The 17,954-nt window shown below is 36.0% G+C and overlaps 1 protein-coding gene across 2 annotated transcripts in view; it reads left to right on the top strand.

Moving 5' to 3' along the window:
- The window catches only part of furina (furin (paired basic amino acid cleaving enzyme) a), a 108,911-nt gene that overhangs the window by 42,188 nt on the left and 48,769 nt on the right, over positions 1–17,954 (top strand). For both annotated transcript variants that reach the window (XM_084404048.1, XM_084404049.1), the window contains exons 4-6: positions 7,462–7,557; positions 12,061–12,189; positions 12,272–12,348. In XM_084404048.1, the coding sequence (XP_084260174.1) occupies positions 7,462–7,557; positions 12,061–12,189; positions 12,272–12,348 (302 nt within the window). The remainder of the gene's footprint in view (positions 1–7,461; positions 7,558–12,060; positions 12,190–12,271; positions 12,349–17,954) is intronic.

The following is a 17,954-nucleotide window of genomic DNA, read 5'->3' as shown; positions in this document are numbered from 1 at the left end:
AATGTAGATTCCGGACCCGCCTCAGAACAGCTCAAAGGTTTTATTGACCAAGCCTTGTCTAAATGAGATGTAAAAAGCCAAAACACGGAAGCCATTGATACCTGAATAAGCCTGATAGAGAGAGTAAAGAAATTAGTGAATATTACGTTGAAAAAATACACAATTTTACACAAATAACACACAAATATTATGTATTACAACTTTCGGTTTATAATTGTGAAACTAAGAAAGTTTCACAATTTGGACCACTTCTTATTAAAGTTTCTCCTTTTTTTTTTTTTTTTTACACCATTCATCATGCTCAATAATGCAACCATTTTATTTCAACATGACTTTGTTTGAATAAATGTTTTTTGGGACCAACATTTGGTTCCTAATCTAGCCTATCCCCCCTTTCTTTTTAATTTTGATACTTAATGATAATTGTTAGAAAAAAAATGGCATTTTAGTCATGATCAAATTTGATGAAATATAGAGCATTTCATCATGATTTTTGATGAAAGGGTAGCAACATTTGCTGACCTCATATAAAATGAATTAGGGCTGCATGATATTGGGAAAAAACTGACATTGTGATATTTAGCTTTTCATGTATGTCTAACGGTATTTAGGTACATAAATAACACTGCATAGGCTTCACTGCATAAATTAAATAGAATTAATCTTTGTTAAAGCTACAAAAGGGTTTTGTTTCTTTGTATTTTGTTGTTTGATTAACATTAATGACTCAGACAGCAGTGGTTAAATTAGGCTGCTGTCACTTTAAGAGCTAATGCATGGATCCAATATAATGATAATTATCCATTTTCTTTCTCAATTGTTTACATTCACGTAAGCTATACTCTTTCACATCTTTGTGCGCTCAAATTGTTTAAACTCGCTTGAACGTTTAAACTGACAGGACATAAAATCGTGCGAATGATACATTTTCACTCTATGATGATTAAACTTTGCAATTAATCCGAGAAATACATGCGGTTTGAACTGTGCCTGGTCCGTAAGGATCACGTATGAACTACGATCCTTATACCTGACATCGCACATGCTGCGATGTTACTATCGTGAATGCGCACATCATGATATCAGTGCTAAAACGATGTATCACGCAGTCCTAAAATTTATAGAAAATAAAACAATTCATAAAATATTTAGTTTGACCTTATGAGGTTGATAATCAACATATTATGAAGGTTAAACACATCCTTCACTGGTCTTGTAAGAATTTCTGCCCCTAATTTGTACACTGTTCATGGAAAGTGCCTTGAAGCAAGTAAAGTTTAAAGCGAGCAAGTTATTTGCTTTGTGCTGATTTATGACATTGGACTATACGACTATATTTTGCTGTGTACCCATTTTTCTAACTTTAGCCTAGCTTCAGCTAATAGGACATTGCATTACTTTGGACATTCGCTATTGCCCTTGATGTTTTTAAGTTTTTGTCTGGTTCCTCAAAGACCTCATTACATTTCCTCAGGGACTTCAACTAGACCCAATCACTGTTGGGCATGTAAGGAAGCACCAGGACCTGCACACTCAATTTTCAAGTCTTTCATCTTTGTTATAATTTCACTGACACTCTGCAGCACACTCTCTTTTCTTTTTTTATAAAGGATTAAGGGGAGACATTTTTTTTTATTTGTCCAGAGATCCTTTTTTTCTTTTCCCAACTGTTTCTAGAAACCTTACTTTTTTTAATGTTCTTCTGTTTGAATCGTCTACTGTGAATGTTGTTGTGAATCTTTCCGGTCACACTCACACACTGTTTTTGTAAAGCTTATATATCACAACTCCTCAGTTTCCTCCCCTGTGTACACTGCTTTTAAGAACACCGAATAAAACACTTTCGGTTTCTCTTGTCACAGGTGTGAAATACGAGGTTTTAAAGTTGCGTTGCTCACGATGCGTCGACCTGACATCTGCGTTCGTTCAGTACAGCCTTAGAATTTGTCGTTCACCGGCCTCTCTGATCCAGATGGCGAGTTTTGAGGAGACGTGAAACACAAACCCTGCAATTTTAATGCCAGAGGAATGCTAAGGGCTAGAAACCCCCTTAATGGAAATCACTGACTGGACCCGTATGGCCCATTACTCAACTTTTAGAGGGGGTTAAAAAGTCCATCTTGTAACATGGCTGCAGCGCCACGCTCCATCAGCGAGAATGGCCTCCAGGAGCAAAGCGACTTCCCTCGAGATGGGAAAAGCACTCCATTGTCCAGTGTGCAGAAGTGATGAGGTGTGTGAATAATAAACCCAGCTGGGTCCCAACACAATGAAGGAGAGTCATCGCACGAAGCCTGTCTGATGTCAAATAAATTTCCAAAAAGTTTCTTTTGTTCATGAACACTCAATGATTAGTCCTTGAGCTACGATGATGCTGGTTGTCCACTTAAATTTCATGCATTGGATGCATTGGAAGTCTTTTGGGAAGTATTATACTATTATAGCTTTTCTCATGCTACTGCCACCTTATGATCAATCGCTTTTTGTATTCCTCCTTTGTCAGTCACATTTGATGAACGCATCTGCAAAATTTTAAAAATACCTTTTTGTTGCTGGGATTGTCAATGCTCGCTCGCCAAGTGAACCAGCACCTCTCATTCTCCAATGATTATGTAAAAACAATTAGTGAGCTGTAGTGTTGTCAAATAGAAATTTTGGCTGCAAATATTTGTCGTATTTAAGATAAAAATGCTAATTGGAAAGTAATTTCAATTAAAACCATGTTAAAAAAATTATATTAACAGTGCAATAACAGTAAGTAGAAAAATCTAGAAAGAACAGTTCTAGTGTTTCAAATAATCCAGTCATAGACAATAATATCAGGGATTGCACTGCTTGCTGAACACCAGTAAAATGAAGTGCTTTACTTACATTTTAATTCATTCGCCCAAATGCATCTTGTACCCTTAAAAAAATTATCAGACAAATACACAACATAAAGATAATTTAGCAATTTGCTTCTGCACAAAATAATGGGAATGCATCATGAAAGTGAACTGCACTAATGGTAAGTCACTTTGTAAATGTGCTCCTTTTCTACAGTAGCAAAGTACGTTCAAAACCAAAGCATAACAAATTATTGTATTGCAGTACTGTGCTCTTTGTAACTAATATTTTGGAGGTTTTCACAACAAGGGCAGTTTCACTTTTTTTTTAATACATCTTTAAATCAGTACGTAAAATGTGTGAATATTTGGTTTAATTTTGTACTTTTATTTATATATTTAATTTTAGTCAGAGCAAAATTGATTGATTTTCTCAGCCCTATTGACCATTGTAGGATTGTTAATCGTCACTGTCGTTCAGATAGCAGCAGAAGGTTGACCACCTGACCATTTTGATTATGCAAATGACTAGGGTTGTCATGGTACAAAATTCTAGTAGTCGGTACTAGGGATTATGTTGATAATCGATTAATCTGTTGAATTTTTTTCTTAGATTAATCGGATGAAAAATCAAATAAAAATGTATGAAACATTTATTTAAACTCATTATTTTAAACAATATTATTTCACATCCTCCCCAATACTGTCCTCTAAAAAAGTGTAATATAAAGTTAGTGGTAATGATAAGTTAAATATTGTGAATGTATCTATGTAGGCTGTGCCTACGTGTACTTAAGCAAAAAAGGGTCATTTTTTCCCCCCGAAAATCTAAACCTAAAAACAACTGATTTATTACTAATTTAAAGCAGAACTTAAAACAACAATATTAAAAAGGATAATAAACAAACAAAAGCACAACATTTTAATTTGTATAATTATATTATAAATATTCACACATTTTATATATTGATTTAAAGATGTATAAAAAAAGTGAAAACTTTATATTTTATATTATATTATACATTTAAATAGCCTTCACATGTTTATAACATTGTTTATAAAAAGATCAAATGAAAAGATGACAAAGAAACACATCCACATTACATAGAACAAGTAACAGGTCAGTTTGCATTTGGGATTCAGTCGCACATTTAAATACAGTTGTAAACCCAGAAATTTGCCGTGTACTGAGCAGCATGTAAAACAAAACTTTTATTCAAATTGTATATGGGTTATAAACAGAAAGCGAGCAAAGAGCGCTCCCTTTATAATCACTGAAGTTGTCAATAGAAGCCATTATAATGAGCAATGCTGTCTACACTGGATGCGGCACAATGCGACACGACACGACACAATGCCCTGTTCTATTTCTGACGTACTTAAAGCGCTCGCGCAACTTGTTCTGACTCGAAGAACAAATGAATTTGCAATGGTCGCTTTGTCGCATTCAGTGTAGACAGCCTCAAGCTGTTGCGGTGCGATAACCGTCACGTTCGGTGTAGACACGGCTATGTTCAGTGCCTGCTTACTGAGATCTCAAGCTCCCACTATAATCAAAAAAGCTGTCTACACTGCAAAACGAGCCCTTTATTTGCATCGTTTGTTGGTTATAATGAAAGGATTCGCGAGCATGCAGAACTCTAAAGTGTGCGGTGAACGAAACCTCCAGTGTTTTGAGCGGATTGGCCATAGCGTTCACGTGCTCAACAGATATGTCTGTGATTGACTCCAATGATCAATACTTCAAAAACATGTTGTAAACCGAAACCTTTGACGCTCTTCACAGAGCGCTTACACAAATACACACAGGAGTGTTTGAAAGCATCCGCCTATCAGCGGCTACCGAATATAACCGGTACTCGGTACTACCAGCTTTTAAAATGTCAAAACCGACTTTGTACCAAAGTACCAGTACTTTTGACAACCCCACAAATGACTATTATTGTGACAGAAATCGCTCCTTGTGAAGTGAAACCTGCAGTCATGTGAAGATGTTGCTCTTGTAAAGCATGTCAGTCCTGTTGCTCTCAGCGGGTCCCAGTGGCATTTCCCCTGACTGCCCTGCTCCACTTCCTGTTGTTGAATTCTTTCGCTCCCTTTCGCTCTACATGTTTAATCTCAAACAATAGAGTGCTAATTACTTTATTTATACTATGCAGTCTTCATGCATCATATTTTACTTGACCTTTTCATTTGTGCAAGTCTTAAGTAAAGTCTTTTATGTCTAATAAATTACATATTAAGAAAAAACATGCAATAGACTTTATGGCTAAATGTTTTGTGAAAATATGATTTCAGCAACTGCATTTTTCGTAGAGGTTAAGATATTTCAGATCACTTTGTTTCATCTTCAGCTCTCTCTCTGTTCTGTCCATCACTCAATCCATCTTCATAGCTTCAGAAATGCATTTCATATTTCTGAGTCTTTTGGCAGCATTCATATTCTCTTTGAAACACATTTGGCTCAAGTCAAAACATCAGAGCTGTCACAGATGTAGCAACATCAGTCATGAGGTTATACATTATGCATTGCATTGCCAACTGAGTACCGGCTCTAATTGAGCTTACTTTCAGATGAGGTCGGTCTTTAAAAGTTAGAAACGCTTATGTGTGCTACTTTTTTTTAATTACCGTATTACTCTTGCTAATTAATCAGCTGGGGGGAGAGTGATACAATGTTTAGACAACATGTCTCTCTTCAATAACTTGCCAAGCAGACAGCCTCAGATATTAATCCGCGTTCCTATCCGGCACTTTTTTTTCATGCATTTTCTTGGATCTGCGTTCCAGTGATAACATCAGTGGGTTTTGAACTTTATCTTACATGTTCAAAAAGATCTTGCCACAAAGCGACTCTACTCCAAAACTTAAGGGACTTGATCATAAAAAAAGTTTTTATCTGAAACTTTGAAATGACAATGTAATTTTGTTTTATTCAACTTTTATTTGTATTCAACAATTATGTTATTGACTTGAAATTTAATTTTGGTTCGACTGTTGATGACTCAAAGATCAGTTGCGTACGGTTATGGGTCACACGGCAAAGTTTTAACCTTGAAACATGAATAAATCCCTAACTCCAAGTATACGGCACGTCAACAGTGATGCTTGCCTTCAACAACACTAAAATGTTTGTGGAAATGTTTGGTTTTGTCAGTCAAGTCAAACAAAGAACCTCTGACAACATGACCTAAACTTTGAACAGCCGTCACTGCACAAGTGATTGGTTAATTATTAACTAATTCATCATGGAGAAAGCAAATGTATTGCAATTCTGTAGATTCCCGGAATATCATGCTCAGATTGCACATAAAATTTCATCATAACAACTTGACCTTGAGAGACGTTGAGTGGTGGGTCAAGTTGATGTGTCCTGATTTGTCTTTAGGCCTGTTAAGGTCCCAACTGGCCCGTCATTCATTTTTCTTAATATTTACTTCACTCTGCTGTCACATGTCTGTCCATTTCATCCACTTTACAAAAACTCATTCTAGACAGTGAGCAGTGAGCTCTGGCGTGAGCAACACTGAGCTGTCAATCACATAATCTGCCACCGCCTGCGTTTTCTGCCCTGCTGCAGCAGTCGCTGCCCCAGAGAAACAGCTTCCCGTCTTTCAGCAGGCCTCTCTGTCTTTGTGTTGAGTGGAGGAGGATTGTGAGGAGATGGAAAACAGGACGGTGTCTGTCAGCAGATTTCATCAGCTCTTATTTAATGACATGAAATCCAAATTGACCATATTTACTGTAACGTTTCTGGTCTTATTGCACACGTTTCGTTGTTACTTGCTATTCTGCCTTATTGTAAATGGTTTTAATATCTTTCATCAAAATGCATTAACTTACATTTTTCTGTAGACATTACTAAGGCCTTGGAAAAATTACAAAATAAAATCCATTCATATCCTGCCCTACATTCATGTAATTTAATGTTCTTATAAAATATATAATAATAAATGAACAAATAGTGATACTGAGTATTCTGTTTCACACAAACATTTCATGTTACAGAAGATAAATGCATTTTGAATGCAGTTTTAGTATTTTACTTCCATGTTTAATTGCATTGTAAAGATTTGGTACCATTATCATGTCTGTCATGTATGTTCCATATATATTCAATATGTTCCTTGAGGGTCACATATCCACACACACAAACACACACACAAATCCAACCCATCCAACGTTTAAGGGGCTACTTTAGGGCTTTCATTTGTCCTGTTGTCGACAGACTCAAGTGCGTTGAGTACATCAGAAACTGAACACGCATCTGTATACTGTATCCAGTGTAGACAGCATCAAATATTATAACCAACTACGGTGTGATGATTAGAACTATTCGTCGATGTCTTGCCGTGTAGGCAGGCATAATATGCCAATGTATTTGCCTGTATGACTTTCCAGATCCTGCAATATTAAAAAACAAGCTGATTTTGGAGCTTTAGTAAATAAACGCTTTGTTTATAATGAGGAGGTACAAAGACCTCTTATGTCAAAAGATCAAGGCAAATTTGATTTCTCGTGTCATGACCCCTTTAATTATCCATTGATGATTCTGGATCTTTAGAACTGAGCTGACGGGAAACCTTGGAAACAAATACTTCTCGTATGACTCTGACTGTTTGTTTGTTTTTTCAAGGTAATGTGGGCGGAACAGCAGGTGGTAAAACGAAGAAAGAAGAGGGATATTTACAACGAGCCGACCGATCCGAAGTTTGCACAGCAGTGGTACTTGGTGAGTAAATAGCTCATCGGTTTCTTTGTGTGCATACGTGTGTTCACAAACTGTTTGTTTGTTTGGAAGCACTATACCTCCCGCTCAGATTGGATGGTCTGGGTGGGCTGTTGTAATGTTCTGTTTGGATTCATAGAATTCTGTTCCTTTTGCCCCTATTAAATGGGACGTTATGTAACGGCGAACTTGTTGCCATTATGGTCATCCGGTGGAGCTTAAAGTTTAATCAGCCGGTTGTGATTTGGCTCTTCGGAAACATTCCAGAAGTGCTGGCCTTCACTTTCCGTCAGTCTTTATACATATCTTCTCCTGATATGCCACTCACTATTTTAAGTTGGCCGTATTTAATTTGTTTGTGAGTGAGATGTTGAAATGATTTGTGACTATTTATATTCACACATTTTTGTTTAGCTATATTCATTTCATTCCAATTGAAGATTTTTACTGTTTGTATGCAGTTTAAACTGCAATTTGATGAAAATACACATTTTCATGAGAAATGAGCAGCATTTAGAATCAGCACTACCAAAATAACAATAAAACGTACTTAAAAACATCTGGCGTAAATATTAGCTGCCTCCTCAAATAAATCTCTGGATGAAAGGATGTAACAAAGATGGGTGAAAGAGGGGATATGTTTGTGATTGAAAAGATTACATGGCAGTGACTGATCAGCCTAAACATTATGACCAGTCATGGGTGAAGCGAATATTGTTAATCATCTCCTAACAAGGCCACAGATTGAGGTCTACGTAGATTAGATGGTAAGCAAACAATCAGTTCTTATAATCAACGTGTTGGATGCAGGAGAAATGCACAGGAATAAAGGCCTGAGCGACTTTGACAAGTGCCAAATTGTAATGGCAAGGTGCCTGGGTCAGACTATCTCTGGCTTGTGGCTTGATCCCAGCAGTGGAGAGAATTTACCAACAATGGTCCGAGGAGGGACAAACCACATACTGGCAACAGGGTGTTGGGCCACCAAGGCTTATTGTTGCTCGAGGACAACGAAGGCTATCCCATCTGATCCGGGCCAACAGAAATTCTACTGTGGCACAGGTCACACAAACTTTTAATGATGGTTATGGGAGGAATGAAACCAAGTTCGATCGACAGCGGTTCCACCTCACAGCCTTCAGGTCTTGAAGGATCTGCTGCTAATGTCCTGGTGCCAGATACCACAGGACACCTTCTTGTAGACTTCTTGCCTAGGCGGGTCAGTGCTGTTTTGGGAAGCATGCGCAAGGCCAACAGCGTATTAGGCATGTGATCATAATGTTTTGGCTGATCTGTGTATTTTTCTATTATTATCTTAGATCTGCTCCACCTCTTTTAATTGGATAGACATTTCATTTATATTACACCAATTATTTTTTCCCATGATTGAGGTGTTTACAAAGGCTTTTTTCATATTGAGCTATTAGTGAGATTAGTATCATTATTAGGCTCCATGTAAATGTAGCTCATGTGATCATATGACCATTTGTCAAGGTTGGAAAGCTTATGATTCAGTTACTATAATAATTCATGCAGTGTTTTACTGTTATTTGTAATGTTTTCCTTATAGTCTCCTCTTATTTTTCTACTTTCACTATTACTAAAACAATGACTATTAAATGAATGTGCACTTTTTAAAAACCTCATGAATACTTAAATTATAACTCACTCTCAGAAAAAAAGGTACGAAAGCTGTCACTGGGGCTGTACCTTTTTAAAAGGTACATTTTTGTACCTAAAGGGTGCATATTGGTACCTTAATGGTACATATTAGTACCTAAAAGGGACAAATTAGTACCTAAAAGGAACAAAAGTGTACCTTTTGAAAAGGTACAGCCCCAGAGACAGCTTTCGTACCTTTTTTTCTAAGATCTGTTTTCAATGACAGTAGTGTGTGGTTTGTTTGTTTAATATGAATATATTTATTTGAATATATCTGTATTTATTTATTGAACTAGTTGTTAAGGTTCCCCCAACACCCCATATATGTTTTTTATGAGAATTCTGAGAATCGTTAATTTGTGTTAAGTCATTGCTCAGTCATTTCTTCATTCAGTGGTGATTCACCAGACCCGGACGTTTTGTTCCAGCTAATGAACCCAGAAGACAATAGATGCTTTTTCTCACATCATTTTGAGGAATGTCATGACTTGGAAAAAACCCACACAAAAAAAACAATAAAATTGTACTCTGAGCTCCAGTCCTTTTTCCAACACATTTTTTCCCCTTCTTTGTGGCAATCAATCATGTTTATCAGTACAACTCAATAACATTTCCGCAGAATGGAATGCTGGGAAAGTTGACCGAAGGTTATCAACTGCAATTTATCAGCCTCACCGCCATTATAACTGGACCTTTGAGGCAAGATTGCATCATTTTGCCTGATGTAGACCTAAGAAATAAACTGTCAGTTCTCTTCGTTTGACTTGCAATCCCAGGATACACGAGAGAATGTATAATTTTGGGGTCATCAGACCTTACTGCGCCTTACTGGCTTCAATTTCTCCCTGCAACCACCCTGGGGAGCAGAGCAGTTACACTGTGACCAAGAGGAGATTCAAAGAGCCATGCAGAGAAATAAATTCAATTTTCTGCTCAGATAAACTCGGGTGGCCAGGCTCATTTCTGCACTGGAGTGACACACGTGTGAAGTGGGGTGAAGTCAGATCTCTTTGGCCAGACAATGGTTGGCTGTACCATCACCCTCACAGCGCTTTTTGCTTGGTTGTTCGACATTTGCATGTGTTTGTTTTAGGGATGCACCGGTATGAAAAATGTGGCCCTATATTTGAAAGCCGATAACTGATATATTGGCCGATAAATCTAAATCCAAATTGTATATCATTTTTTTAGAGACTGATTACAGAAAAAGTCTCATCAATAAAAGCCATGTCTCAAGCACTTCAACATGAATCAAACCTATACAGTATAGTAGCCTAGTTTGAACCAGTATAAGTTTTAAAATTAATTTTACACTCCTATGGCCAACTTTCCTGATCAAAAAGAAAAAATATATATATTGTCATATAAATAAATAAAACAATGCCTAAATAATGCAAACAAGTCATTTGACAACATTACGTGTGTATAAATAATCAACATGTATATGCCATGGATAAATAAAATGGAATAGCCTATGCATCGACAATAATTCAATTAATTATATTCATACAACATAAACATAATATTAGAACTTATGTCTGCACAAAATGACACTAATGCATAAGTGAACTTGAAGTTACGTGCTAGTCAGAATATGTCCTGTTGTGGTTGCACTGAAACACGGCAGCTAAACCCAAAGAATTCACAGCGGTTTTTATTGCAATTATCGGATTTAAGACAAATTTTCTTATTGGACCAATAACATTAAAAATGAACATATATCGGCAGATTCCGATATGGTGGCCGATATATCGTGCATCCCTAGTTTGTTTTTGTTGTAGTCGACTTATGCTCACCAAGGCTTGATTTATTTGATCAAAAATATAGTAAAAACAGTAATATTGTAAAATATTATTACAATTTAAAATAACTGGTGATTTATGTTTGAATATGTTTTAAATGTAATTTGTTCCTGTGATGTCAAAGGTGAATTTTCAGTATCATTACTCCAGTCTTTAGTGTCACATGATCCTTTAGAAACCATTCTTATATGCTCATTTACTGCTCAAGAAGTATTTCTTCTTATTGTCAATGTTGAAAACAGTTGTGCTGCTTAATATTTTTGTGCAAACTGTTATGTATTTTTTTTAGGATTATTTGAGTAGAAAATGTTTAAAAAGAATGCAAATAAAGCATTCATCTGAAATATAAATATTTTGTAATATTATAAATGTCTTTACATTTTTTTTAATCAATTTAATTCATCGTTGCTGAATTAAAGTATAATTTTCTTTCTATTGATTATTTATTCAAATTTAGTTTTGTTGATTACAAATATGTATAGTATTTCCTTTTATATATATAATTCTTTTTTTTTTTCATAATTCAGTTCATTAAATGATAGTTTTTTTAATCTCCTTTAATTTTTTTCCTCTCTGTCACAAAATAATTCTGGCATCAGTGCAAAAACTGCTTCATATTATATTATATTATATATTAGTTTGTGTGGAAATAACATAAAATTGTGCAACATAAAACTAGTGTGAATACTACAGCAAAATCTCTATCAGTTAACACAGCAAGAGAACCACAAGAAAACCAGAAACTCCAGACCTGAGGGTACAGTATGTGAAGGGCATGGAGTGTGTCAGGGCATTGCAATAACTGAGACAGGATGTTGTGAAAGCATTTACTAGAGTTTCAGCATCTTTCATGTCTAGTACAGAACGCCACGTGATATTGAGGTGACTGCAGTCTGCAGGCTTGATCTAGAGAGCTGGTTTGAGCTTCAAAAGTGAAAAATAATCCTCAAGCACAGGTTGATGTTTGGCGTCAGCTGAATAGCTAGCCGGAGAGAAGTGGCGTCTATGCTGATCTGTTTTTTTCCCCCCCTGTTCCATTCAGTACAATGAAGATCACCGTGACCTCAACGTGAAGGAAGCCTGGAAGCAGGGCGTCACTGGACAAGGCGTCGTCGTGTCCATATTAGATGATGGAATTGAAAAAAACCACCCAGATTTGCTTCAAAACTATGTGAGTTTGAGTAAACAACCATTTCCTTTGACTTAAAACCTAAAACAAAATAAGTTCACTAAATGTTCCCTCATATTTTCAGGATCCAGATGCTAGCTATGATGTTAACGATGGCGACCCAGACCCTCAACCTCGATACACCCAGCTCAATGATAACAGGTATTGTGTACAATGTAACCAGTTAACATAATTGACTGTAATTTACTTGATGGAATCAAACCTAGTTTAGGTCCCCATTTGCAAACCCAGTGACTCATGGGCTGTTGCGGCTCAAACTGTTGTTGTTTGTTTTTCCCGTCTTAGCCATCACTGTATTTTGTGCCTAGGCCTGAAGCTCCTGGCATAAAACCAGCTGAAGTATGAATACTACTATACATTTACTGCTTTACTTAATGAGGCCAAAGGTTTCCCCTGCAGCGTGGAGATGGGCACAGGAATACACAGCCTGTAATAGTGTGATTAGTGCTGTTGCCGTAGCCCATTTATATTGGACAGGAACTGCTTTTCCTAATGAGTTTTTTTGCCTACCCAGCAAGCAAATGGCACCACTATAATTTTCAGAAATGCAATCTACAATAATGATTTTCGTTCATCATTCATCATTATTAATTTATTGCGTCATTTACTAATTTAATGGTGTTACACATGATCACTCTTGGTCAGATGCAGTTCACTATGTAAAATTCCTGCAAAAAAAAACAAAAAACAAAACTTCTGCAGTTTATGTGAATTGACTCAGCATAATGCAAACCATACAACAAAAGAAGTTACTTGATATATTAGTGCACATTCAGTGACATTCACACTGACAGCTATTCAAAAGTCTCTGTACTGTAGCTGGCGTTCCTACTCGGCTGCATGCTTAAAATTTATCCTACAGTATGTGCTGGAGCTAGCATATCTTCCAGCCGAAAGTGTATTTTTTTACACTAAATTAAATTCATTTATATGTAATACTCTTGAGACAACCATGCAGTTAGTAGTACAGCTTTCACTGGATGCTTTCTGCGTTGTGCGTTTCGTTGCTGGGAAATTAGTTTCTTTGTGATTGATGTGTTGTGAATTTAGTTCCCTCTGTGGATTGTGTTTTGTTGCCTTGGTAATGGCTATTCACTTTACTGGGTGTTTTTTGGCCTAGTTCATAAATCACTAGGGATTTAGGTTAAATTGTGAAGAAGGTTGGTGTTGAGAACGGGTTACTTTAAAGGAGAAGATTCTGTCAATTTGTCAGTCTGAACCTGTAAGCTTTTTTCTTTCTGCGAAAATCTCCATTTAGACACAGTTAGTAGTGACCTTGGACTTTCAAGCTCCCAAAAAAAAACTCAAATTAGTCCTAGCGACTTGAGCGCTAAATTGCTGGTCTTCTGGAGCCATACGATAGTTTTGTGACAAACCAAAAATAACAAAATCCCTAATTGTTTACCTCCGCCACAGCGCGCAATTGTTGTTGTTTTATTTATAAATATGCAGCATATTTGATTTGAGAGCTGCATTGGAGATGAAGGTAATAATTGAATAATCAATGAAAAAAAAGAATAAATAGTTTGGGTTCGGTAAGGTTTTTAAATGTTTTTGCTGCCTCTTATGTTCACCAAGGCTGCGTTTATTTGATCCCAAAATAATAATAATAGTAATTATTAAAAAAAATTAATAACCATTTTATATTTTAATATATTTTAAAGTGTAATTTATTCCTGTGATGGAAAAGCTGAATTTTCCGCATCATTACTCCAGTCTTCAGTGTCACATGATCCTTCAGAAATCAATCTAAAATGTTGAATTTATGCACATGAAACATTTCTTATTGTTAAAAATGTTGAAATTGCTTAATGTTTTTGTGGCATCCATGATCATGTTTTTTCAGGTTTCTTTGATGAATAGAAAGTTCATAAGAACGGCATTTATTTGAAATAGAAATGTTTTGTAACACAAATGCCTTTACAGTCACTTTATGGCTGTAATGCATGCTTCATGAATGAGAGAAAAAAACATTTCTTTTAAATCTTACTGACCCCAAACTTTTGAACGGTAGTGTAAAAATATCTGTCTGTTTATCACTCAAAGATGTAGGCTATAGCTTCAGATGAATTGGAATATATGAAGAGTTCAGATGCAAAAGCCTCTAAGTGCCATCTGAAATTTTCTTCTACAATGATCATTTTTATCAAGCTTGTATATTTAAGTTCAGTAATTTCACTTAAATGACAATTATTAGGTCATTTGCATTGCCATTTAAGTGAAATTACTGAATTTAAATAAACAAGCTTGATAAAAATGATCATTCTAGAAGAAAATTTCAGATGGCACTTAGAGGCTTTTGCATCTGAACTCTTCATATACACATGAGTGATATGAGCTTTTTCACAGTGCTTTTATATAGTTTTTTTGATTCAGTTTGTGGGCAATATAAACTTGTGGTCATTCTATGCAAAAGATCTGTGAAGAGAGTTTTTATTTTAAGTTTTCCATGGAATAACTAACAGTATACAAATTTGTAGTGAAATGAAGGTTAGTCAATGATGACAGAACATTCATTTCATCGGGTGAACTATTCCTTCTATTCATTTCTGTCATCACCAGCCCTCCAAACTGAATCAAATCAATATTTATAAAACAAGACATTGTTATGGACATCACGGCTAAACTCTCTGTTGCCATCTAATGAAGAGTTGAACTCTGGTCTGTCCTTATTTCACTTTGGGATTTTCCTCTTTCGTCCATTTTTTTTTTTTTTTTTTTTTTAGGATACCAGCCAAAGAGCCGTTTTTATCTTGAGGCTAACCATGATTGGTGATGACAGGCAGAAAAGCGTATAGTTACGAGTGGGTAGAAATCAATGCTCTTGGGCTGAATGGCACAGCTTTGTAGTCTTTGGAGGGGCCGTCCCGTGCTCCTCTAATGAAGGTACCCCACAGTGTAGGCCGCGTTGGCGTAACTCCTATAATGGACTCTAATGAAATAACATCTTTGGTGCTAGATGAAATGTGATCAAGTTTGACTTTTAAAACATTTCGTAAATGATTTTGCAATGCAGAAACACTTTCCTAGTCACTATAAAGCATTAAGGATCAGTTAAAATGTCTCTATCTGATAATGCAAAGACAGCAGGAGATACATTAGTAGCAGTAGTACAACAGCAGGAGCAATTTTGCTCGTCCTACACGTTATTTAGCTGCCATGTTTTTTTCTGACCCCTGCTGTGAAATTCACAATTTTTTCAGATACCCATCTCTTCTTGTCGCTTTAGTCCTCTCTATTCTAGCACACTGCACTCCAGATAGGTATTTCACCATTGCACTGATCTAGTCTTTGCATCTTATACCACAGAACCACAAAGCTGGTTTCAGGTTTGCAACAGTAGCAGCAGGGAACCTTTAGTAACACTTTCTGTTCTCAAGGCTTGTGTGACACCAACCCTGTGTGTGTGTAATATACATAAATAAGTGCATATATGTATGTACAATACAAAGTAATTGCACATGCAATTTAATAATTTGCCATTTTAAATTTGCAATTATTAAGTTATTAAAAAAACATAGTTAAATTGAAATGCTTTTAATGGGCCATTCATTAAACCCATTTCTTATATTTAGTTTAAAAGCTCAAGTTCAATTAATAGATTCATATTCTTATTACTCTTATGACTATTATTGGATAAATATTACTGTTTGTAGACTGATATGTATTGTTTTCTTGGTGCATGTACAGTACATGATAATAGTTTCTTACATACATTTTTTCTATCTATTTTTCGTTTTACTTAAAACATTTCAAATCTTGGCTTTTATTAATGCTTTTTTATCGGTTTCGGAGCTAAAGTATAAATAGAGAAATGTTTTTCTATTTATTTAGATCTTTTTTTGTCAAATATCTTCAAAGGATGATAAATATTGAGATTTAACCATAGCCCTCACCCCTAGTGTTTGTATAGTGCATTTTAGTGTGCTTTTCTCAGTGTCAAATCTGGATTTTTTGTAAAACATCCGTTTACCAGTGCTTTAACAATCCTCGGCTGTGTTATAAAGTGGATAAATAATGCAGTTCACATTTAGAATTTTTAAGTGCGTTTCCACGGAAGTGGGGCAGGTTGAGTCAGCACTGTGTTTCGAGAAGAAACCTTAGCTGTGGCGAGAAGTGTTAGAGCCACATAAAGGCCTTTCTTTTCATACTTTCATCTCTGAAGAGCTCTTTTCCGTAAAACGTTGTTTTTTTTTTGTCATTTCTGTAATTTACCTTAAAATATTTTTTCTGATACTTTGATACTTTGTATGTATACTTTGTATGTAACAAATACATACTTTGTATCAAACATACAAGCTTGTGTATGATAAAAAAAAAAAAATCATTCATATATATATATCTGTGTGTCTGCGTGTGTGCGCGTCTCTGCGTGTGTCTGCGTGTGTGTGTGTGTGTGTGTGTGGTGGTGTTGGTCTATGTACACATGCAGATGGATGTCTTTACCATGATTAAAGGGATAGTTCACTTTGAAATAAAATTTTGGTATGTTTTAGCTTACCTCAAAGGGCATCCAAGATGTAGGTGTCTTTTTTTCCGCAGTAGTTTCAATTTTGATATTTTTAGGTCAAACCGTTCTTGTCTGTCAGTCATATAATGCAGGTCTATGGTCACTGTCTCAAAGAGCATGCACAGAGTCCAAATTAAAACAATTCCCCATCGTCCAAATTAAACAATTCCCCATCGTAAGTACACATTGATGGCCTAAGACACGAAACGAGCGGTTTGTGTGAGAAAACGAACAGTATTTATATCGTTTTTACCTCTTATACACAGCCACGTCCAAGTGATCTGATCTAACGTGTACGCAGACTGGTGCATAGATATATACACTAGACGTCGCCTTAAAGACATTCGTTCCAATGAACTGCCGTAGACAAGGCGACATCTAGTGTATATATCTATGCGTGGCTGTGTATAAGAGGTAAAAACGATAAAAATACTGTTCGGTTTCTCACACAAACTGCTCGTTTCGTGTCTTAGGCCATCAATGTGTACTTACGATGAGGAATTGTTTAATTTGGACGACGGGGAATTGTTTTAATTTGTGTTTTGACTCTGTGCATGCTCTTTGAGACAGTGACCATAGACCTGCATTATATGACTGACAGACAAGAACGGTTTGACCTAAAAATATCAAAATTGAAACTACTGCGGAAAAAAAGACACCTACAAGCTAAAACATACCAAAATTTAATTTCAAAGTGAACTATCCCTTTAAATCTTATCTTTTTTTTATAATTCGTTTTATTTAATTTTCTTATCTTTCTCTCTAGATATCCGATACTCGAATCAGTTGACTATGCCAAGCACCTTAATACATTAATTACTCTCATGTGCAGCTCTGTGTTGACTCTTACCATATGTTAAAAATAAAATAAAAAATCAGTTGGCTTTGATTCAATTACAGATTGAGACTAAATCTCAAGCTTTCCTCTGCACTTAAAAATGTTCAGCAGTGAGTTATAGTAAAGATGAACATGTATTAGAAATCATATCTTTTATAGATCGCTGTCTTCAGCAATGCAGTGCTTTATGGGCGTTTGGCACAACTTTAGAGACCCGTTCTCTCAGGGTGTAATCTGATCAAGATCGGCTCAAAACGTGTGCTGATAAAACATCAGAGGTTACCATAACACACAGTGTTGTTTGGTGTATTAAAACTTCACATCTGGAAATGCCTTTTGTTCAGACAAAGGCAGGATGAAGTATTCTCTCATATACAGTTCCCACAGTTAATGTGTTTG

Source organism: Rutilus rutilus, assembly GCF_951802725.1.
Source record: "Rutilus rutilus genome assembly, chromosome: 3".
Taxonomy (NCBI): Eukaryota; Metazoa; Chordata; class Actinopteri; order Cypriniformes; family Leuciscidae; genus Rutilus; species Rutilus rutilus.
Note: the sequence above shows the minus strand (reverse complement) of the source record. Positions and strands in the feature narration are given on the sequence as shown.